The 26,557-nt window shown below is 33.2% G+C and overlaps 1 protein-coding gene across 2 annotated transcripts in view; it reads right to left on the reverse strand.

Annotated features, from left to right (window-relative positions):
* Smp_159150.1 (hypothetical protein) overlaps nucleotides 1–26,557 on the reverse strand; it is a gene marked incomplete at both ends in the record, with an annotated part of 64,772 nt that overhangs the window by 14,794 nt on the left and 23,421 nt on the right. Inside the window, 5 exons of one of the 2 annotated variants that reach the window (XM_018794961.1) lie at nucleotides 5,788–5,851; nucleotides 8,939–9,005; nucleotides 12,773–13,009; nucleotides 17,586–17,889; nucleotides 26,160–26,286. In XM_018794961.1, coding sequence (XP_018649322.1) covers nucleotides 5,788–5,851; nucleotides 8,939–9,005; nucleotides 12,773–13,009; nucleotides 17,586–17,889; nucleotides 26,160–26,286 — 799 coding nt within the window. Of the gene's footprint in view, nucleotides 1–5,787; nucleotides 5,852–8,938; nucleotides 9,006–12,772; nucleotides 13,010–17,585; nucleotides 18,237–26,159; nucleotides 26,287–26,557 lie in introns of those variants that run through there. The other variant, XM_018794962.1, reaches the window with a different exon arrangement.

The following is a 26,557-nucleotide window of genomic DNA, read 5'->3' on the forward strand; positions in this document are numbered from 1 at the left end:
GGGAGCGAATCTTCAGGAATCTCACGCAATTGGTGCCCTTTATGAATTGGAATAAAGCCCGAACAGCAATCAAGGAAGCATACAGTGAAATAGATTTTACCATGGAACATGATGTAGAAGGTAAGTTCCGTTTCTTAGATATTGGGATCAAACGAAATTCAGACGGCGCACTACAAGGACACATCCAACGCAAAAATAAATACAGCGGAGTTTGTCAGAATGACAACAGTTTCTGTTCAATAAGTTTCAAAAAGGGGATTGCGGGAACTCAGTACCCAGTACCGTTCGCTTTAAACACCATCGTGTTATCTACTTAGCTACTGAGTCCAGATAGCCACTAGCTTATACAATGTGATGAAGTTTCAATTCATTTTTGCATTGTTTGTTTGAAACTTCCCATTTGATGTTAAAGACTGTAAATGACCGTCTATCATTGCTTATAATGTTTGTGACTTAAGGCAATATCGGGGCAGTACGCACAGGATACACATATGGCAATAAGAGGGTGATCAACTGCGGTCTCAAATATCAGATGGAAAGACTCAAACAAACAATACAAAAATGAATAAAGACTGTCAGGTCCTCTCTTCTCAGTAACTCCAACTACATTTACCAATTTACATGTACGTGCCAAAGCACATACATTAGAAAAACTGTGGGAATACATATTCGTATTTCCGAGCACGTCCCAAGGGATTTGAGATTTAGAGGCGCAATGGTTGCAAACAGTGCAATAGCTTGTCATTTACTTGACAGAGAGAATATCACTGACATTCCACAAGCCTTCAAAGGTATATCTTTTATTTAACAATTAATAGTGAGCTTTATGCATTTAAAAACCTAATGAATTCCCGTAAATAGATTCAGTAACTTAGAAACTACCAATAGTTACCTTAATCGTTCTAATCAATGGTTTTTCATTTTAGTCAGGAATCAGCGAATTCACTAAACCTTAAAATTTACTTATTACTAAATAAATTGCATAATAATTGAAAAAGCACTTTACATTCACTGAAATGATCTTTAATAATCAACAAGTATTTAGAACAGGTTGTGTATATTTATTTATTACTTCTAAAACTACTGCATACCCCTATACCTTGATAATTTCTGACTACTTTGCTGATTTGTGCAACACCCAACTTATTCAGTACTTGTAAATCTTTCGATAAATTTAACTACTTTGACATAACACCCATTTATAGATTTATTTTAATAGTTGAATTTATGGGCCGATGTAGGCTAGACAACCATTGAAAACCTGGAAGCACTATACAGCCGTTTCGCCCTGATACAGGACTCCTGAGCAATGAGCATCCATGAGGATGTTCCTTGAAGTCCAACACCTCCTGACACGTTGAAGTTAATGCTTTTTTCCAATTGTCTTTCATAGTTGTTTCTTCTTTCAGTAGATCCTTTAAGGCTTGGAAACTGTTGTTGAGAGTTATCTTGAATTCATTTAGTTTGTTAGTAACTCGAAAGAAGGCTGTATTGAACCTTTGTAATGCTGTTCTCGCTTGGTTAATCACACTGCTATGCTGACTCTACAACTTGAAGAAGGTTATATAAATAACAGAAACACTACAAACCTATTTTGATCACAGGATTATTTATTTTTATAAAGCACTTCATTTCAATTTTAGTTGGGGACGATGAAAGGATATTTAAACGAAGCCAATAGCTAAAGCATATGATACTCCATAACCGACCATGAGAACATTGAATGCAGGAATATTTCATTGACAACTAAGACTATATAACGTTTACAGAGTTTTTAATAAACAGGCCTCTTATAATCATGACTTGTAATACATGCACGACTCAGGTTTACAAATGATATCACTTAAAAACCAACCAGTTTACCTGTCAGTTATATTTTTTTAGCATTTGATTAGTTGAAAGCAATGAACTACCGTCTTTATATTAAATAGTCATTCCAGCTATTTGAAAGTAAACAATAATAGTAGTTATGTATGCATACATTCATAATAATAACACACAGAAGCAATGTTAATAGATCAGTCGAAAGAAAAATACTAGATATGTGAAGGAATTCAGTTGAGTTAAACCCATTGAACAGTGTAGTCAAGTAGGAGAATAATTTAATACCTTGAAGCTTAGGATTGTCTTATTTAGAAGACAAAGAGTATGAGGTTGACAAAATCTCAGTACTCAACTTCATATACGAAGTATTATTGAGGCATTCCAAATGTACATGTGAGAGAGAGAGGATATTTCATTAATAAACACTCCAAAACCAATATCAACCAAAAGTTTTTAGCAAAGATTATGTAAACAAAGTGAGGTTGTTTATCAGCCTTTTCCCAAGTTCTTTAACTACCGCTGTCAAGATAACAATTATTCTCTCCCCTGTTATATCAGATCAATGTAAAGACTATATTCGAATAAATTTATGTTGTTATTATGATTAATCACATTTTCAATATTCTAATGGTTTATCGATGATTGAACAACTTCATTCTTTAAATAAAGCTAATATTGTTTTGAATTATACACAAAGATAAATAATCTCAAGGAAATTACAATGATCATGAAATTAAATGAACAATGATTTTTAATGTTATCATCACTTGACTATTTAAACCTAAGCAAATGAAGTATTATACAGGTCTTTTAAAATACAAGAAGCTGAAATCAATAAGCCAAAAAAATCACTACCGAAAATTTCGTGAAAGCTTCTATCTCATATGCTAAACAAGGTCAATCAATAACCAAAAGTCAAACCAATAGTCATATAATTGCAGTAAATGTTCTATTCTTTCCGTTGAGATTTACACATATAAAGTGGTCAGTTTTATTAACGTAAATATTAAGAATAAACACACACATACGTACATGAGCAAAACATTGAAATATAACAAGGAATTAGTTGACATGTGAGTTAACTATAAGTCAAATGACTTGAAACGTATCACTAACTATTGTGTTCGTAATAATATACATAAAAAATCAATTAGACTTATGTAAGCCAACAGTAAAAGCGACTAATCATTGTGTTTTTTTTTTATTTTAAGGAAAACTTGACAGAAAATGAAAATCAAACGAAATCGAGATTAAAGACATACGAAACTTTAGACGCTTCCAATATTAAATATATCTCAGCTTTCATTAAAATCATACGTTTCTATATGTAATATTATTATTGGAGATATTTTGTTGACAGATTTTGAAATATTAACATATAAATTGCAGTCAGTTTCATTTAGCTCAAGTCTACATATAGAATGGGGAGTCAGAGACGCAGCTAATTAGTAAAATATGCTAAGAAGAGTTATAAACTGATTGTTACTGTCTTATATCAAACTACAAACTATGATTATAGAATGTTAGATTGCTGGCAACAGTCAGATAACTTTGTTGGACAAAAACTGTTCAGATTACTAGTGCTGAAACAGATTTCGATCCCACTACTTTACCATGTGTATATTCAGATTTAAAATATCTTAACAACACTAACTGAAGACACCTTCTTAGGTGAATTGATTCAACTTTCGATAATGTTGTACTCAAAAATATACATTTGGATTAATCCTGTTAACAAGATGTTATGCTGAAATTTGTAGGAGGCTGAAAATAAGTTAGTTGTTTAACAATCATATCCCTGACTTTCATCTTACATTCAACATGTAATTCACCAGTAACAACTCATAGTGAATATGCAAGAAGCTATAAACCAATTACACTGACATTTTCACAAATCGAAACTCTGTAGACATAATATCCAATCATATGAGAATATCTACGATGAAAGTTTTCGTAAAGAAATTCATCAAATTGTCAAAGACAGCAAATATTAGAAAAATAAAATTGTCTTACAAATACCGTACAGACTGTACATTTAACTAAATAAACAATGTGAATAATGAACTCAGAGTCATCTGAAATTAAATGTAACAATTCGAAGTAATATAACTTCTAGAAAGAACTAATCGATCATTCTTTTTTCCTCACAGTATTCTATAGTGTAATTATAAATAAATTGGTTACAATTTAATTAGCTTACAAATTATTTCTATTAATTATAAATAAAACAATGACAGTAATTAATCGAAAATAATTGGTCAAATAGGGACAGTTTTATTAACGATAATGAATGGAATCGTTTAACTAATTAATCATTAGGATAAAAATGAAATTCAACTTTAAAACGTTCATCAGTACAATTTATTGACGTTAGTATTCGTTGAACCGAGTAAAATATAGAAATAACTGTCCCAGTGATACTGACAGAAACGACTTTCCGTGTATATATATATATGGAATAACGCGTGAAAATCAATTAATAGCTAGAAGAAATATTTCATTATACTATTGACAGATAAATACTAAAGCCGATCAAACATATATGGATTGAAGTTTAGAAAGAAAAGTAGATCTTTAGATTAGACCTTAGTGTCACGAAAATGCATTTGTATATTGAAAATATAAAGCTTGATTAGGAAAGAAATTAATGGTTTGCATCTTAAATGAAGTGATAGGTTAGGGTGATCCTAAACTGAATAAAAATAAACAAAGGAAACTATAAAAACTATTGGGTTATCACTTTCTCTTTCACCACGAATTATTTCAAGTTGTAATACATTTTACAAACGAAAATATGGAAGAGCAGCTGAAATCACATTTTTTGTAATATTAAGAGCTGTCAGTAGAGAGAAACAATTAAGGTTGTTTGATAAACATAAAGAAACCTATAAACTGTTGAATATCATATTCCTCTGAATTATAATTTACAACAAAGAGTAATGTTTAACTTCACTTAGTATTACTTGTTTGAATCCTGCCATTGATGTTTAGGACTGCGACTGGTCAGTCTCTTATTGGCATATGTGCATACTGTGGGTATTGCCTCGATATAGCCTTATTTCACAAGCGTTGTAAGCAAAGATGGATAGTGGCTAGCAGTGGAATCCAGGACGCGCGTCTCGTCCTATTTGGGACTCGTCAGACGGATGTACTGCATCTCAGAGTTGATGTTCACTCTGGGACTCGAACCCAATACTCTCGCTTCAAACGTTATCGCGTTATCTACTCAGATACTGAGTCCACTTGCACAAGCAAGTGCCTATCAGAACTGTAATGTTATTTGAGAGTTTTCGAAAATTTTCTCTCTATCTTCATTAAACAGAATTCTAAATCCTAATAGTGAATCGATGTAAACTTCATACGAAACTGGATAAATTAGGCTTATAGGAAGTATAACAAAACAGTAATATCTTAGTCAATATATAAGATTTTATACGGAATTAGTCATATACTGAGTACAACCACTAATCGAAAGTTGAAAGATAATAATTGGGACGATATAGGTACTTTTCAAATATAAAAATCAAAACAATAAGGGTAGAAAACATTTTGCGTTGGAAGAATTATTATTCAAATGGATTATTTTAGTGGGACTAATGGGTTTTAAAACAGATGGATTGTGGCTAGCAGTGGAATATATAAAACCTATGTTTCGTTCCATTAGGACTTGTCAGGTGAATGTATTTTGGTGTTGATATTCACACTGCGACTCAAACCCAGTACTTTTCGCTCCGAAAATTAAAGTATTATCTACTGGGCTACCGAGTCCCGAAAACCACTAACTTGTTCAACAGGTATAATGTTCACGTTAATATTAGAAAGGGTTTCAACTGACCCATTGTTAATATTAAGGAATGAATTAGTTTTTTCATAAATATTTCATTTTCTCTCTAGAAATTCGTTAAGCCTGAATACTGTCAATTGCTCTAGGTATTCAAATTACCATTGAAAACAATAACTTACAGGATACAACAAATTGGATGTGGCCAAATGGCTTTTTGTCATTTTCTTATGTTTCTTTCGATCGCTACAATAAAAATAAAATTTAGATACATCCTTGAGAATACATGAGATAAACATAACAGTACACGATTATGAAATAATTATAATACTAAGCATACATAACTGCCGGAAATATGAAATAAGTAGATTCTCTTAACAAAATACAACCAGGTATACCACAGATTAGCAAAACTTCTCAAATGTTTAAAACAATAGAGAAAGACTGACAGTAGAATCAAATCTCTACTGCTTTGGTATAGAGTAAGTCAGTTTAAAAAACTTACGCAAATCAATGTAATTGAGATTTATATACAATTAATGAGAATAAAGTTGTGCAGAATGATACAGTAATCAGTAAAATGGAAAACAAATTTAAAGAGATCAAGTCTCTCTCTCTCTCTCTCTCTCTATATATATATATATATATATCGGGAATGGTTTTTCTATATATGAACTCTTAGGGATACATGGCATAAGTCAATTTAAATAATTTAAGTTTTTCCCTTTACTTAACAGACATATTTCATTACTATTCACTCTTCCGGTTTTTCACGTGTTTCTCTTAATTGAATAATTTTAATTGCTTGTTAATTTTTCAATATTACGTTGTTAGCAAGAGAAACGAAAACTGTTATTTTAACAAAAGTGCTTACAAGTTAATCAGTCAATTTAAGTAAGTCACGCTATATGAAAGTATTTAAGGAATCATATGTAGAATAATAAGTCAGCTGGTAGGTGTACTTTTAAAAAACTCAAAATAAAAGCTTGACATAAAATTTTCAATACTACAACAGGAGAGAAACTATAGACTAATGTTTTAATCAGAAGGGGATATAGATAATCCATTCAGGAAATATTATCTAAAACTAGGAGAATAAACTGCGGTAAATTTTTGGATAGTGAATTCAATATTATTACAGAATGATAACTTCATTTATTGTTGAATATAATAAATTTATGATGTCATTGTGTAACTAAGAGACTATCTAAAGACGGAATAATAATAGCGCTTTGCTTTACTGACGTGAACAGTCGTAAATCTAATACGTTTAAAAGAAATTGTCATGTGTTACATGGCCGTTACTCATCAGACGGAAAGGTATGGAATGAACTGGAACTTTACACAAATCAAACAACCTACTTTCCAAAACTTCAAGAGGTTAGAAGTAGTACTCTGTTCACGGAACTGATTGTTTTAAAAAAAACGTAAGCTCATAATATTATCTTACTGTACAATGAAATACAGGCCACTCAAACCATCCTCAGTGAATTATTGATCAGTGTTCGAAAGTATAGCTCATGGGAGAGAATATTCATCCGACTGATTGATTCCTTTTCTTGCACTTATTACGGTGCTGACCAATGGAATTAAGATTATTTTAAGTTAAAGTTAATCTTGTTAGCCCAATCGCTCCATTAGCCATGTTGAGCAGTTAGTCTACATAGAGGAATATTACAGGATTCTAAGTGGTGGGCCATTACTTTAGATGTCGATTAACCTGCCGTCGCGACAGTTTTGACTGAAGGATTACACATATTTAGTGACGAGACCTAGTAACATGTATCTGAGTGTGATTGACATCATTAACGAATTATTGATTACAGTTTAAAATAATAGATTTAAGGGTATAAGTTTCATGAACTGAGGTAAAGAGGTTTTAGTTCGAGTAATATTTCGAAACATTGGGACGCTGTGAATGTAAGATAAAAGTGATACAAATCATTCTGAACTACAGTCTCGGTTATACAGTAACCTTAACATTCTTCATCCATTTCAATAACTTTGTTACTTCTGTTTCACAACAACATTGTTTCGTAGTAATATATGATGCATTTTCAGGGCCAACTGTAACAAATGTTTTTGTCAACAAAAACTCAGATGCCAAATCAAATGCAGATAATACTTGGGAATTGTGGTTACTTTTCCCCATAACATTGACATGCTCCATAAGTTAGCTGAAAACTTTGTTCTATGAAGTGAGCTAGGTGTATTTGAAAAGTTGGTAATTATTTTCCGTGGAAAAGTTAGTGTACGCATAGTAGCAATTTCGAAACTTGAACTACACTTATACGCTGGCTAATCCCATAACACTGTATATGTATTGTAGTATTCTTGCAATCAGCGGTCACAGTTCGGATAAAATAAAAATTTCGATTCTGTTGAAATTACCGAAACATACACAGGATAGCAAATGATAGAATGTAGTAAACATAGTAGGGAACATTGAAGTAGGTAGAATAAGCAAAGCAGAAAGATACATAGACAATGGTATCATTATCCTACGGCGGAAAGCAAATAATAATCTGCAAACTGAAGGGAATATGGCAATGATGACCATTTGTTACTATCAGTATCCAGTACAGTGTTTCAAAATCAACTCCATAACGGACACCTGAAGAGTTGATCAATAGAAAGAAAGGACGACGCTGACCAATGACTATGCTTTGGTTTAAACATACATATATATGATGAAGTTTAAAGGAATAGAAAAAAATAATAACGGATAAACTTCGAAACTAATTCAAAAACAAGGATTTGAAGACTGTAGCTGAAGAACGAGCAAGTAATTTAGTAGTAAGTAATAAAATTTTTATCAGAAGTAGTTTAGCATAGTACATTATTGTATATTCTAAATTGTCTTCAGATTATGAAATCATTCTCTGTATTTGAAGAGGTCTAGGATTAAATGTAATAACAACACTCAACATCACTAAATCCTCTGGACACATAGTGCAATAGGAACGATATGGCTTAAACTGTTATTCAGTGTTTTAAGTAAGTCCAACATGCATTGACAAATATTCAATGAAAAAGTACATCCTCAAATTTGAGCAGTCAGATGTTAAGAATCATTTCATTTTGTGCACTTTATTACACGACTTAAAGATCATTTATTTAAACGTAGCAGGATGTCACTCTATAAATTATTCTGATTCAAGAAAAAAAAACATTGAGACGTTGATAATTGCCCTACTTTAATACATACAAACAAATTATTTGCCACTTGAATTCAATAAATAATACTAATCCAGAGTGCGTACTAACTGAAGCTTCTTTTAATACAGTAATAATAATGTATAAAATATAAATTGTGAAAGAAAAAAAACTCACTTAGGTGTAAAGAATGAATAGCCGACAGGACGTGCAGAACTCTTCTTACGATACGCACTATCATCATCTAGAAGTAATAGTATACAACAAATTTTAGTATACAAAACAGCGAAATTGTTTAGTATAATTTGTAGTTATTAAAATAATCCGATGAATTGTGGGGAAACATAAGTTATCAGATGTAAATATTATATTTGGGATAATTTGAAACTGAAATAATTTCAGTATTTCACCAGGCAAATCAATCCGAACTACTTTAGGGACCCAGTTAGGCAAGCAAAGTGTAGAAATTATTTAAATTTCATTTAGTGAGATTATTTTAAACATAATATTACATAGATTGACTCCCATATACTTAGTGCCTAATTTGTGCCAAATTGATCGTTTAAATTTTGACGATATAAGCTTGAGCAACCAAGTACTTCTAACCCATGAATGTAAACCTAAATGTTGTAATGTGGAGACATGTTGATTACTTGATTAGACTGAAGATTTCTTTGTTCGATTTGTGCTAAAGATAAAGGTAAACCTACTAGATCAAATAACATTTACAAAGAATAAAATAATCGTAATTGTAAATGTTTCCTACAGGGATCTAAGTTTGGTCCTATTTTTGTAGTAGACTTTGTAGACCTAAATTGAATCCCAAAGATTGTATTTAATTCCCACTTGGTTTACACCAATATATTTCATTAACACAAAATTATTGAATACAGAAAGAAAATAAAGTTTCATTACATAATTCCAACAAATAAGAGAGTTGAACTAATCGTATTCGAACACATTATGAATCCCGTGTGCGAGAACGTGGATGTGCACTGTTGAGTCCCATACTATGACGAGACGGCTGTCCAGTGCTTCTAGGTTTTCAATGGTGGTCTAACATTGATCTATTCAAGATATCAATCTAAACTCAACAATCTCCACAACCCTATACTGAGTTAATTTTCGGTAAACGTGAATGTAAACTATTTTATGAGGTTAAAACTACACTATTAAGTATGGATGATTACAAAAAAACCATAAATGTGTTCAAAGCTTTGGGCATACGAGATTAAACCCATAAAATCAGTATTTTTGTATTTTACAATTACAAGAACTAGAGTTTATATAATCGCTTATGGGATCGTCGTCAATTACTAGATTAATGTACAACTTATTTGTCTACACCGCGTGTAGTATTCAAGTTGGTAATCTTTTTTCACTTAAGTGTAGTTTAAAATACATGGTGATTTCGTTTCCTTATCAACATATTTCATTTTCTTCAAGCCTTTGACTGTAAAATAGTCGTCATTTGTGCATGTCTCAAAGATGTGTTTTGTTTACATTTTGTATAGTCCTTAGCCTTTGTTGCATCATTTTGAATTAAATCTTTCGATCGTCAACTAATACAGGTTAATAAACCTTGATCTCATAGTGATGAAAATATTCCAGTGAAAGTGAATAGTATTTTACGTAAGTGATAATATTTTCTCACTAAATGTGTACAGTATTTTTCAGTCTTTTTTACACACTATTCATTGGTTTTCTGCTTCCCAATGTTCTGAAAAACCTCAAGAAATTTATAATGTTGAGTCAAGTGTTATTATTATTCCCATAGTTAACCAACTGATCCACAAAATAATGTATCAAAACAAAGATTAGATAACTGGCTATGTACGATACTGATGTGTGAAAAACAATTATATTAAAAAAACATTGTGAGCATTTGAGGGTTATAAGATAGTTTGCAGATAATATCCAATATTCCGAATTCTTTTGTTTTATTAACTGTTTATGATGTAATTAAACATGAAGGCATCTTTCCTTCTTTTCATATCCAGTAGTATAAATCAGTTTAATACTTTCTCAATTGTACTCATGACCACATGATACAGCTCTAAGCACACTGATCTTTAATTAATGATCTTAGTTTTAGTCATCATTAATTTACAACACTTCGTTGTTGATCACTCATTTTAGGTTCCAAAAGTTATGATTTCATAATAATGCAACTTGAAACAGCTGTTGCTCAGTTAAAAATGACTGAATGAGCTGAGTCATATTTTGTCGAATAAGTCACATGTAACCCAATTGTTTAAAGCTATGGTATTCTTTTATTTGTAACAAGTTTTGCATTGATAAGATCCCCATCATCAACAGTTAAGAACTATCTTATTTTTTTATAGATCTTCAACGCAATCGTGTATACTAAGAAGTCCGTAAGTTACACCTTATTCTTTTACACTGGTTCACCAACTGGCATATTACAGTCCTTAATGGAAATCTATTTTACAAACTTCCTTATTTGATTTAAACCCTATTTAGATGACAAAAATTAGTGAGAAAAAACAAGTTCACTTACAAACAAGTTTATATTTTTGCAAATGTTCCAAATTTAAAATAATGTTAATAAATGTCCAGTTGACTGAGTATACTGGTGTGCATAATTTGTTTATTGTTTATCTATTTTCAAGTGAAATGTGACGAATTCTATTGTTTTGACAGTATACATGTAGTATAAGATGAGAAAAAAATATCCGTTTATCAAGTTTTTAGGAAAAACAAAGAAAGGAAATGTTTTTGTCTAATTTTATGTTTTTATTATTTTAAATTTGATATCTGTATCGAAATACGTGTGGGCTAGGAGCACACGCCACCTTCATATTATGTACCGATTTAAAATAAGTTTGAGCTTAGTTTTATTACATACGTGAACAAAACAACTATCTGGACGATTGATCGATTGATTGACTGACCTGAGCGTGCAATGTTGCTGAAAGTAGTTTTAAGTCAAATCAGAAACCAGAATCAGTTTATCATCACTGCATACATAATCAGTGTAAATTAATGACGAAAAATATTGCAAATTATATTATTTGATATTATAACTTTGACAATGTTCATTAGGAATATCATATTTATTTTATTTTAGGTCTTCTTTCCACATCTACGATCACTAATCATCAACAACCGCCTTGCAATAGCAGTATTACCAGTAATTACACTAATCAAATGCCAGCACCATCTGATCTTTACCACAGTTATGAATTAGCAAAAACATTACTGGCACGTATATCGAATCCAAACGTTCATTTGTGTAAAACACCTACAAGACAATCGAATACTCTGCCGGCTAAATGTATTTATAATTCTAAGACGGTCGGTAATTTTAATACTTTGTTTATTCCAATTCAATTTCTTACCAGTGGTCAATACCTCAATAATTTCAATATGAAGCCTATTCAATCGTCTAGATCATCACTAGCTGTGCCAATATAGCTTAAACATGAAGCAACTGAACCAATCATGTCAACCGGGACATATTTACACCGAATAAATCAATGCTCACCTCACATCCTACAGCACCACATTTATATCCTCATTTTTTTTCATAAATAAAAGAATACCATAGCTTTAAACAATTGGGTTACATGTGACTTATTCGACAAAATATGACTCAGCTCATTCAGTCATTTTTAACTGAGCAACAGCTGTTTCAAGTTGCATTATTATGAAATCATAACTTTTGGAACCTAAAATGAGTGATCAACAACGAAGTGTTGTAAATTAATGATGACTAAAACTAAGATCATTAATTAAAGATCAGTGTGCTTAGAGCTGTATCATGTGGTCATGAGTACAATTGAGAAAGTATTAAACTGATTTATACTACTGGATATGAAAAGAAGGAAAGATGCCTTCATGTTTAATTACATCATAAACAGTTAATAAAACAAAAGAATTCGGAATATTGGATATTATCTGCAAACTATCTTATAACCCTCAAATGCTCACAATGTTTTTTGATATAATTATGTGTTTTTACAGAACAGTATATATTAAATAACTTACATGTTGTCGATTTGGAAATAACATAACGTGTTGTTTGTAATTGTTCATTTAATGCTTTAAATTGTTTTTTAAGTGTTTTTAACTTTTCACTATAAATACGTTTAATTTCACTTTCATGGGAGACAGATTGGTCGTTTGATAATGATGACAATGACAACAAGGAGGATGGTGATTTATTTTTATTAATTTCCGGTTTCGATACTTCAGCCAATTGTTCAAATAATCGATCATTCAATTCTGTAAAAGAGAATAATACATTATTTACAAAAACAACGACAGGAATGAATATTTAGTACATCTGAGCTCAGGAATTAGATTGCTATTTGGCATTGTTACTAGAAATAAAGTAGGTGTGATGGGGTTGAAACTAACAAAACTCCTAATTAAGTACATGTACGCAAAATGAATTACAATGTTTAACTTTGACAAGGTGTGTTGTTGAGGAGTCGCAAATCAGGGCAAAACAGCTGTTCCCATTTATTTTCCAGCTGATAACAGTGTGTAGCAGGAACTATCTTTGAACTGAACTAATCTCCATGATCTTTCTTTTCCTGATGGTTGAGTTGTAAAACTGTGGGTTCAGGTGTTTAGTTATTGAAATTGACCATTTTTGGATGGTGAATTTGAAATATTGTCTTACCTTCACACAACAACTACAGCTGATAGCCTAATATACTCATCGGTAAGTGATCACTAAACTAGTTTGTCTTTATACGTTAAATGGCAACGTTAAACGATATAAAGCTATCATTTTGAAACCAACCAGAAAGAACCAGAAAACAAAGACATATTTTTTTAAAATTTGTATACAATCAGAATATTCGGTTTAATAAATATAATAAAGTGTTCATAATTTAATATTAGCGATTCAAAGTAGTATGGTTTAGTCATGTTGGTTATTCGCACAACTATCATGTAAGTTACGCAAAAACTCATGTTCAATATGTACGTCACTTTAAAAATGAGTGATAAAACACGGTTAGTATTAATTCATCCTGATTATTAAGATTATCATCTACTTTCCCAATCAAGAAACCTGTATATTTCTTCTTAATTCAAATTTTCAGTTAACTTCGTAGACTGATGTCATATCTTGGTGTGATAGCACTTACTATCATTGATACTATTTTGTGCTTCAACTCTTTCGATTTCCTTTCGATGTGATGATTAAAAGTTTGACAACCTGGACTAATATACATTTGTGCAAAGCTCTTAGTTGTTTTATAAATGACTGATTAACTAATCAACCACATAAGTCGTTAATGACAGTCACATATATCAATAATACCATCATATTTTTAATTGACGTTTTAGTTTGTCTGAAACCCACCTTAATTCAGTATTAACTATAAAGAACATAAGCAATGTATAATTGAAATAACACTGTTATTTTCGTATAGTCCTCCTAATTATTTCACTTCGACTAAAACAGCACAATCTTGTGCATTTTTCTGACATATTGATTTTCACTAAAAATTAACCTGAATTCATTTCCATGATAAATTTTCTCTAATTCATTACTTTGTACTGATTACCGCCAATAGTTTATCATTTTGATATATTTCAATTCTGTACCTTATTCTATGTTATAAATGAATAGGTTGAATGCTTTAGCCTGAATTTCATTTCAAATTATTCTCTAAATAATGTTAAAATGAAAGTGAGACACAAATTATAAATCCGACAGACGCTTTTTTTAATTTAGATCCTTAAATGGTTTAGTTGAATGAGATTTGTGTGTTAAGCTCTACAACAACAATGACAATAATTTGTCTCATAAATCTGAACAGCTTTTCTTCCTTGTTATGTAGAGAAAATTTTCATCATATAAACTTATTTGAATTAAAAGAATATAATGATGAATAATGCTACTTGTTTTACAACCAGACAATCAATAAACTTTGGACACGGCACAAAGTTTAAATGAAACTAGTTATAAGCTAAGAGTGCTGATTAAGATTTTCACTTGTATTACACAAAAATGTTATAAAGCAAACCAATTTTTTGGAAATGTTTTTTTGGTGGAAAGAATACAATTATACATGATGTGAAACATACATTTTGCATTCACCGAAACTAGAGCGTAAATTGAAATTAGGATTCCGCTTCGATCTTCGTCATTTCCCTTCTGTACAATTTCTCTTTAAAAAAATACATCAATAAGTAAAATAACCAAGTTTCTATATGTGATAAGTAGTCATTGGTTTGTACTACAGTGATAGACGTAGACAACGTAGTTGAGGTACGCGTGATAACTGGCATCAGTGGTTGAAGACAGGCTGAGATAGATCAGAATCGTTCACAATAGTACAAAAGTACTCACTCGCCATTGTCATATCTTAAACTCCAGTATTCCTTCACACATTTCTTCCTCCAGCGGAGGAAGAAATGAGGAAGAGGCGCTGGAAGTGGATAGGACACACATTGAGGAAGTCACCCAATTGCGTCACAAGACAAGCCCTCACATGGAATCTTGAAGGCCAAAGGAGAAGAGGAAGACCAAAGAACATATTACGCGGAGAAATGGGGACAGATATAAGAATGAACAAAAACTGGATAGAACTAGAAAGGAAGGCTCAGGACAGAGTGGGTTGGAGAATGCTGGTCGGCGGCCTATGCTCCATTGGGAGTAACAGGCGTAAGTAAGTCATTGTTTTTGTTACTACTACATCATATCAATTTCACTCGTAATTCATCTTGTCGCGCTAATGTAGTATGACAACTTCGGCCAACGTGCATGTGTCAAGCTTTATGGTATCTATTTGTCGAACAAGTTGTATGGTTCTTTACTCGACTTTTCGTAGACGAACAAATGCTTGGTGAATAAATATTAGAAAAATGTTGGTTGACAAGCAATTCCGTGAAAATAAACATATTTTTTTTACTAAATTGTGAGTAGTACAGAAACTCATTCCTTAAAAAAAATATGTAAAATTAAATTCCAATGCGGAACTAATTTTTTTAGGAAAAAATGAACGTTTAAACATACAACAACCTACCACATCTAATTATTAGTTATACGTCCATTAAATAAAAGTACAACTATACTCTACATCAAGAAAAACCCGTAATAAGTAAAAACGATTCAAAATTAACAGCATTTTCGAAAGGTCAATGTGTCGAACACCAGGTTAATTGTTCATATGCAAATAAATACTGATCAGTATATTTTCTTTAGTATCTTGCATGCATGATCACAACACTTTCTGATGACAATCGATTACCATCGACCAAATGGCAAATTATGTTTTTTCAATAGCCATGATTAAAATAGCCTTTAAATTACCAAATATTATATATATATATATATATATATATATATATATTGTTCACATGTCTAATTGATTACCTAGAAGTGTTAACCTAGTTTAAAGTTTATGCATAAATAGCATGTGAAACGTTCGCAATAATAATAACAGACAAAAAAGTAAGAGAAAATAGGATGAAAGGAAATATACACATTATGTACTTCAAAGTGATTTGGATTCTGAAAGTTTTATTATAGCAAAAAAAGAAAGAGTAATCCGAATTTCGCCTATTTGCAAAAATAATCAACTCTAGGTTATTTAAAACGAGAGTTATTTGATGCTACTATTTCAACTATAAACACAATGAAGTGGATGATGTATTTGATGTACCAACTTATATTTGAAAATCAGCCAAAAAACAGATTTATAGAAACATTTTGACAATAACAATGTAACCGTTTATAATATTTAGAATTATAAGTCATATAAGCCCCAAGTACCAGTCACTTCAATCTACCAGGGTAAATAGAATAGTGGAAGAGGGGTATAGGTGATGAAAACTTGGACATTAAGAAATAACTTAGAACTAACGCTAAAACCATGGTTTCAGCTGATCTAGAAACAATATAACATGGCATACTTCTCTACCACTGCTTCTTTAGTTGTTGTTTATTTTGATTATTTCCACGAACAAGCTCAGATAAGATTACCAAATAAAACGTCGGAACTCATTAAGATCATTGAGATTATTATATATTTAATTTTATATATAATATCTTCTATACACTCAGGCGTCGGTATCGATAGAAATTGAACACATTAAGTAACATTTATTTTTGTTAAACGAACTGCTTTGGGAAGTTCTCCAAACGAATGACAAACAAATCAAACTGCATAGTTAGAGGTACGATTCCGTGGCTTGAACACTGAATTCCCAAATAGTGAGGTGTAGATTTAGAACCCCTCCCATCTTTCATAGGTTTTAATTTACAGAGTCAAGTGGTATCTCTACCCTATACACGTGCACATACAAACAAAATCTACGACACGAATCAATACTTCACTAATTTAAATGTAAGCTGATAGAACCAAGCGTTAGTGCATACCTACCTATATTAGGTACCAAACGAATCAAGACTAAGGTATGATCCTCATCAATGACACTAAACCAGTAACTACAGATGATAGATTGGCTGAAATTTATATAAACGAAGCTAATTCTAGACTGATGTTATATAATTCTAAGCGTAACTTTAATAAACTGATAATAGAACACGTCGCTTCCAATCACGGTAAGCAAAGTACGATTCGAATCTATGAACAGGATATGACAGTCAAGTGATTTAAATACTGACCTGTAGTTTCATGGCTTTAATTAAGAAATAAAATGATAATGGAGAGCCAAACTATACCAAATGAAAGTCCTAAAGTTGGCAGTATGAATGACAAAATATAAGCAATCTTTAAAGACGAAAAAACGACATTTAGGAAATCGTACATTCTAAGCATAAGAAATTATATACTATTCTGAGAAATGAATTATCTTTGAGGTAAAAAAAACATACCTTTCTGTTCATTTAAGTTATCCTTTATTGCAGTTTCAAGTTGCACCATATCATGTTGTAATTGTTGTATTTTACAGGCTGTCAATTCAGAATCAATAGAATTGGTAAGATCATCATGGCAAGTAGCGTTGCCGCTGCCAGGGGCAGCATCAGCACCGACAAAATCAGAAACGGGTGATGATGACGATGATAATACTGAGTGCGAATTGATTGGTTTATAATCTCCCATTAATTTGTTCAAACTATATACATTTGTACTAGTGACTGACTCCGTTCGAGGGGATGATTGTAAATTATTACTTGGCTAGGAGGATTATTAAAAATAATAATACGAATTAACAATGATTTGTGTTACAACTGTTCATATAATGATGTTATAATATCAATGTAGAATTCCAAATGAAAAAATATTATTCAAGTTTGTTTCTTTAGAGGCATTTAACATATTCAAAATAATTTTACTGTTTTGTGACATTGCATCAAAGAGTTCTCAGTCTAGTGTAATATATGAAGAATTACAGCTGTAAGAGCGATAGTTTTAAGCATGTATATCTATGATAATAACATTTCAAAGACTTTCAAAAAAAAGGACTAAACGAAATTAAGTACTCATCAAAAAGTAACATGTATGTAAGTATTACAAGTTTACATCAAGCTTATTAGAGAGATTGAGAAACGTCTGATTTCACTGTAATTCATGATAATCCTCTGGTTAGGTAGTTCGATGTTTATTTCACTGGTATGAAAATTCAGACATAATTATAAATGAATTTAATACTTTTTCTTCTATTATGAACGGGAGATTAAACGACATTCATAGGTATAGTCACAGACATAGTTAATACTCTTTGTTATTGATGTTACTTTTAGACGTGAAACATAATAGTAGAGACGTTACTATTTTCATTATCATATTTATACACAGAATGGATGAATGTATATACATAACAAAAGTGTACAGAATGCACATACATTGAGTTTTGGCATATAGTCTAAATAATGACACATTTGTAATCATTTATGTATTTATGTGACCTATAGTAAATTTAATTGTATAGTCTGATATTGATGTTATTATCGTATCAGAGTCGGATAAAAATGATTGCGCTCGTATCCATTTAGCCTTAAAATTATCGAACAATGTATAGTGTATTATAAGAGGTAGGTACATAGTATGTGCATGTGAATTTAGGCACCAGTGAATGTGTGCATCAGTTCATTACAGTAACAATCAAGTCAACTAAACTCCAATAGAATCATTGGCTCACATAAGATAAAAATTTAATTTAATTACCGAAAATGTGATTAGTACAGTAATCATTATAATTATATTAAAACAACATGAGAATTATAAGTATCTTCAAGGTCTCGTGTAGAAATAATGACCTACTGAAATAGATTTTCCTAGACAAATGGATATATTGTGTTAAAAAATGTACGCGAAATCTCATGATTTTGGTTGTTATACACTAGTGTTAATCATGTGGTAACTTGACAAAAACTAATTGGGCTAGTTAATGGATATTCAGTCGTTTAAACAGAATAGATACAATACTAGAGAAGTGTATTTGAAACAGATTAGACAATTATTTGTACAACATACATCTTAGATTTATATGCTTAAATATACCAATAGATGACATCGTTAACTGTAACAAATAGCTAGTTAATTAAAGTTCATGAAGCATGAAAGGAATAGATAAGATTTTACATAATTTTTTTCCAATTTTAGTTTCCGTTAATTTACACGAGTATGATAAACAACTTTCGCATTTAAAAAAAGAAAAACTGACTTCTTAGTCAGTCAGCTACAACATAGGACCAGGCACACAGATGCGTCGATCCAAGTTCCCATACCTCATTAGCACAACAAGATGAACACCAAATTCATAGAAGCAGTTACTTCAATGGTAGTATTATATAAAAGAAAGATTGTGTATGGAGATATAATACGAGAAGAAAGAATTAGTTGGTAGAAATAAAGGTATAAAGCAATTTTAATTTCACTGTTTAACGGAAGACAGAGAGTGTATACACTGACCGATTCTGAGCCATGTCACCCAGAATCTCAAACTAATGGTTAAGATAGTCACGCGGCTCCCAGCCAAGTAGTCTGCATCTACCAACATGGCTCGAACCGGAAGTTAGGGATTTCAAGGACTGATACAGCGTCTTGGTTAGGTCGCCCTCACCTCTCTTCCAAACATCCTCAACACTAGTCAGCATTGCACGTCGTGGTAATCGGTGTTCGACCATACGTAACACGTGGCCCAGCCATCTCACTCGATGAAGATTCATAACCATATCAACTGATTTACCACCGTTCTCTAATACCCTACGTCTAACCCGATTATTGTTTGCCTGGTGATCCCAGTAGATGCTGGCAATATCTCTAAGACATCTGTGATCAAATACTAGTACCTTATACTCTCAATGGTCACGTTTCAAAGCTGTAAAGTAAAACAGGTGTTGACACAGGCCAGTCCTAAAACAAAGGGAAGAAACGCATCCCAAACATCCTAGCTTGTTGCCTAGTGCTACCAAAAGACTCTGCATTTTATTAGCGTCTTCACCAAACAGGACTATATCATCTGCATATTCTAAGTCGATAATTGGGCCTCTTGGTATGAGACCAATCCCTAAAAAGTCAGTCGAAGAGAGTGTTATTTCCAGCAATAGGTCTATGGCAAAGTTAAACAAAAATGGAAATAGTAGACAACTTTATCGGACACCACTTGAGGTTGTAAAATCAGATGATAGTTCGCCATAAGCGCTCACTCGACTGGTAGAGTTCGAGTAAAGGGCCTTTACAAAGTTTATGTACTTCTCAGGTACACCTTTTAATGGCAGACACTTCCACAGAATCTCTCGGTAAACAGTCAAATGCTGCTTTTAAGCCAAGAAAAACTATTATTTTCGGACGTCGACAAGCATGTCTGTGTTCTAAAACCTGACTAATAGTGAATATGTGGTCGATACAGCCACGACCAGGTCTCAAGTCAGCCTGATTTTCTCGTGTTAGCAGTTCACGAGTCTTAGTTGGGCGCCCGATAATTATTGAGGCTAGTATTTTAGATGCTATGGTAGTTAAACTAATCCCTCTATGGTTATCACATGATGATTTGGGCCCCTCCTTATATATTGAGACGATTAGTGATTGCGACAAATCACATGAAATTACACTCAACTCCTAGATTTTAGCTAAAATATTAGTCACCGTTGTCGCTAAAACTAGACCACCATCCTTAAAGACCATTGGAGTTAACCCATCTGAACCAGCTACTCTTCCTGGTTTCAGATTAGCTATAGCTTTTTGAACTTCGTTTAGAGTTGAGGGTCCTACTTCAATGTGCCATTCAGGCTATCTAGGAATTGTGGGTATTTGTAGAGTAGCTGAAGGCTATCTGAATTGCTCCTTAAAGTGTTCCGTCAATCATTCTAAACGTCTGGACTAAGAGCGGACAAGAGTGCCGTCTTTTTCCAAGATCGTCTCATCTACACTTGACTTATTAATTCCAGTTTCTTTTATTAGCCTGAGAAGCTGTCTTACGCTACCTACAGCCGCTGCCTTTTCCATCTCTTTTGCTTTCGTTACCCGCCACTGAACATGGTCACTCCTTAGACTTTTTGTTAACCCAAATTTGATTTATTTTTGCACTTCATGGCGTTCGGAGCCTTATAGGATGAGCTTACGAAAATGTATCAGTGCAATAGATGTCGCAGAAATGCACTGCCTTTTCGTAATCCATTGGATCAAATCACTAATAGATGTCGTTGCTGTTTCCACAGCCGTTCGTATATCTTTCTAGGCAACATCTGGGTCAGTCTCGTTTTCGAATTCGCGTGTGACTACAGTTGTTCCTGAAATTTACCCTTGGCTTTCTCAACCTTTTATTTATTTTTTTTTGAACACAAACATTGGTATAAGGGGGCACCGAATGTATATGCGCCACACAATAGCAATGAGGCCAGTAGTAGTTATCATTTACTTGTGTGAGGGCTGTGATACTGCCCAGGTGTCCGAACCGAAGCAGGCAGTTTCCTTAGGGGGCCACACCCGGAGTCTTTGACCTGAAGGTCTAATCCATAAGGCAGTGAAGCAACGTTGGTAGATGCAGTTCCATAGTAGCTGGTGACCAATAAGTTTATACATCATTGGTCTCTTTAGGATCCTGGAGCCCATGTGCACCATTGGTTTGGAATGAGGATTCGTCAACTCCCCTAAGTGGACCATCCATGTCCACCAACCCGGTTAAGGCACCGGGCGTTTCGTAAACAACACCCCTGTCTCGAGAAGTCAGTAGGACTTCCCTAGAAGTGGCTGTATACGCGTGGCCATGTGAGAGCATTTCGAGAAGGAGAGCTGACTTTCTCCATCCTCTGTCATACTAGGGCATTTGATGGCTTTTTCATCACTGAGTTCAATTCTACTGGGTTTTCTTAATGTGGCTTTTCTGCGTCCGGTGAAGCGCAAGCAAATGCGTGCTCGTATTAAAGCATGATCAGAGTCTAAACATGTATTCTAGAATAAGCGACAGTCTTCTATCGAGCCTTTTCAACGATGACTGATGGCAATATGGTGTATTTGAGTCCATCGTTGGTTTGGTGCAGGGGGTCTCCGCCATGTTAGACAATGTCTCTCCTCATGCTTAAAATTAGTGTTTACTAAAAGTAAACGACTATCTGAGCACAGTTGCAACAGACGATCACTATATCTGTTCGCTGAGCTGGGATACTAAAATATCCATCCAAATGTCTTTCTTTTTGGTTTGAACTACCTACTTGGACATCAAAGTCACCAGCTACGAGTACTATGTCTGAATGTTTAGCTTTTAAAAGTTCAGAAAGCTTCCTATAAAATTCATCGTTCACTTCATCCGGGCTGCAGTTAGTGGGAGCGTGGGCAGAAATGACCAAAAGGCAACGAAGTGTGTCCCTATCCTTCCAAGTTCTTGTGGAGCCGTTTAGCCGAACAGCAAATAGGCAACTGTTAACGGGGACCCACTCTGATAGTGCTTGTTCTGCTCTTATACTAAGTGCTATGCCTACACTTGCAAGTCCACGAGGACTAGCCCTCGGGTCGCCAGATACACGCAGGGTGTATCTCGTCAGCTCTCCATTTTGGAGAGGTGAGGTCAAGTAAATGAGTACACTAGGATCCTGTTTATGTGTTTCGGAGACAGCATACATCAATCGTACGAGATTCTAGGATCTTACCGAAGGAGGCCTACTGGCCGATTTGACACAGCATTCGTACGTTGAAGGCTCCAGTATGTAGTTTGGAGAGAGGTTACAGTGGACCTGGGACAGTACTTCGCGCACTTCAATCGTTGGCTATGGTGACACTTTAGGAGACAGTACAGACTTGATAGTCGATGTAGGAGGAATAATAGAAATTGAAGAAAGATACTGATTATGAATGCAATGGTGCTGTTAAGGGTATGAGGGTGGTTACTGCTTTCCCATAGCCCACACGGTGGAAGGGTCCTTCTAGAGGTACTTGAAAAGGAAATTGGGTTAGAGTTGGTCTTAGTGACCTGAAAGCGTGACCGCAATGCCCAAGGGATAACTGCTTGATGCCGGCCACATACCGTTTTGTGGGTAAGTTTCGTGTTAACTCCATACTTGTTGAGACCTTACCGCCGAAGACGGATATCCGTGGGATAAGGTGAGGTGTGCATTTTTCAGAGTCGATCTTTTCTAACCCCACCTTTCCTTGTGGGAAGACAGAATCGCTGTTATGCTGGTTGTCTGAAACACCTTACTGTCATCACACTACTGTACAGACACCAGTACGACTTCGCTCTCAGACCTTGGGTTTGTTGCCTTTAGTCTTATCGTTCTTCAACCGCCCTGTCTGGCATAGTAGGACCTTGAAGAACGAATGTACCAGCCAGTATAGCCCGATTGGTTTATCATTATAGGCAAACCCAACCACAACGTCAAGGTAGTAGCAACGGTCGAGCTACTGACTTGTATTGGAATTTAATGTGCGTAAACCTCACTTGTTGATACTGACGGTTTACTAGCTACATACATACACTTGATAATTAATCCCTTTTCCAAGTTCACTTTAATTTACTACTCTCAAAACTAAGTTTAATCTTAATCAATAAAATGAAATGAATGGATGTAATTTGATGAGACTTAACAGCCAAAAAGAAATTAATATACACGTTTTTACGCAACATATATTATATCAAAGCTCGAGATATACCTAGTCAAACAAATTGAAAGAAAATTTTGAACTCATGACTGAATGAATAAAGCGGGATTATACAATAGAAATTCTATACCCTAATCCAGCTTTGATAGTGGTATAAAATTTCGAGCTTTAACACAACAAATGTTTTTTCTAAATATTGCTACAAGAATGTATGCTTGATCACCCAATCAAACTGAATTTTCTTGTATACATGCTGATATCAAAATGTACGTAAGAGATTGTACTTTTATTACAGTTAGCAATTGTTTTATTTAAATGAAGTTTAGCAATCTACTCGATTTTTAGTGTCAGCACGGCTCTAATATGCACAAATTTAAAAAAACCTTTGACGAATACGGCATGTTTGGACTTGGTTACCAATAACGACAGAATAAAAGTCAATAAGAATAATATGAACTTAACAGACAATATTAGTCATTCTTTATTTAGTTTATTTAACATTGACAGTTGTGTGTAATATCAACTTCCTTTACATTTTAGTATTCTAAACTCATGCCACTTTTAACAACAATTTAATATTGATCTCTCCTTTGTCAAGGTTGAGTTGTATAATATACTAAATGATGCAGGTAGGCATGAGAGATAAAGATGTTTGACTATCACTGTATTTACAGTAATAATTAGGTGTGACGCAACAACTTCATTGATGTAATTAAAATATATGACGAGAACACAAAGAACATGATTACTTCAAACCAAACTCTTCACATAGTGTTAGTGTTAGAATAGTAGTGATGAAGAAGAGTTTCACGGTGAGAAATATCAATACGTGGATTACCTTAAATCCTGTCAGGAACCGAAATTTTCCTAGCTAAAACTGCTGAGACATAAGATGCTCTATATTCTACAATCAATGCAAGTGATCCTAATAAAGTAGCTTCCTAATTCCCTGAAATAATTAGACAAATAGGAATTCGATTCTTACTTCTTGTCCGATTAATCGAAAGACTGATTGATTGGTTTGTTTCGTTATTAATATATGGCGACAACGCAGACCAAGCTTCAAATATAAAATAACTATCGACTCTCTAAAGCAACGGTTTATTACCTGGGAATGCATAACCAATGACAACCAATGAAGTGGCTTACACTGAGTCCCGAAACGTCGAAGGATTTAAGTTTTCTACTCACTGAGATGTTACAAATACATTATTTTTTTATAACAATCTACCCAATGCTCAATTTATTTGAAATTATCAAGTCAAACCTTGGTAATGATACCTACATAACCAATGAGTTGCGAACTGTAATCTTAGATTATAATTCATATGTATTATGGCAAAGCTCACAAGGAAACATACATTTCATTTGGAGTCTCTGTATGATGGGGCAACAGTGGTTAGATTTTTGTGTTGTAGTAAATATCATTACTTTAACATATGGGCCAACCATGCTTCAAATCAATGATTTAATCAGTAAATGATAATAAAAGGAAACGTCAATTACTTATTACCAAATGTTACCAAGTTCTGGAATCGCCTATATAAGCATAGATTGCACTAAATGATAAGGGCTATAATAATATATGAGTTAAGAACATTTTTTATGAAATGGTATGTAGACAAAGTTAAAAATGAACAACAGATAAAAGCAGGATATCATGTGCTTTATCATCGCTAGTGGTATTGATACAAACTTTGTAGCTCATATATCTTAGCTATTTCGTGTCTTAGTTAACAACAAGTGGTACCTGAGATTAAACGGTAGGAAAAAAACTAGCTAACCAGCATTTTAATATAAAGTTGTTTGAAGATTTGACCAAGTATGAAGTACCATTGACGATCTCAGAATACAGAACTCGTCGTAAGTAAATTCAAGCTATCTGGAAATTTTAGAAGTGTACATTTTAATATTGATTAATTTGTTCAAAACTTGTCCAAGAGATTAAACTCCTTTTACAAGATGCCATAATTGATGATGAATGAACAACTATAATGACTCTGTGAAGAGAAATCGCTAGCGAAATAATAATTCTTTTGAGTCTCTGGACTCAAAACAATAAATGTGTAGTAAACGTTTATGGGCAAATGAATAAAATTATTTTAGTGGGTTTCAACAAAGTCACTTTTTGAGCCCTCACATAAGTAAATGATAACTACTACTGGCCTCATTGTTATTGTGTGGCGCATATACATTCGGTACCCTCTTGTACCAATGTTTGTGTTCAAATAAATAAATAAACAGAGATTGGGCATGAGCACTTTTCTATTTACCTACAAGATCAGTTAAATGCATTCTGAACGATTTTGATACGAATTTTATCCAAAAGTTATAAACGTCATTTAATTTAAAATGTAAATGATGAAAGCAAATATCAAAAACCCAGACGAAAAATAACCTTGATTTACCTCACAACCGTAATAAATAGGTAACATGGCATGGGGCATAGAAGCATATGCACGAGGCACTGAAGTATGAAACGATCTATTGTTCTGTGTTTCGGGTGTTGAATTGGTTACTGTCATGATAGTTTTGCTGGAACCAAAATGGAAAATGATGAAAATATTGTAAGACATAACAAAAGTATTTGGTTAGAGTAGCAACACTAATCGGAACGACTACCAACCACAGTAACGCATCGTTTCGATAATAACACGATTTCACCTCAGTTAAGAACGACTAATTTATTTATAACATGAGATAGTACTAAGTAACTGTGATGGATGCATTGATGCGAAAGACAAGAATCTAATACAATAGCTGGATTTTAATACATGCGTATGTGAAATTTACTTCAATTAAAGAT

Source organism: Schistosoma mansoni, chromosome 1, assembly GCF_000237925.1.
Source record: "Schistosoma mansoni strain Puerto Rico chromosome 1, complete genome".
Lineage (NCBI taxonomy): Eukaryota > Metazoa > Platyhelminthes > Trematoda > Strigeidida > Schistosomatidae > Schistosoma > Schistosoma mansoni.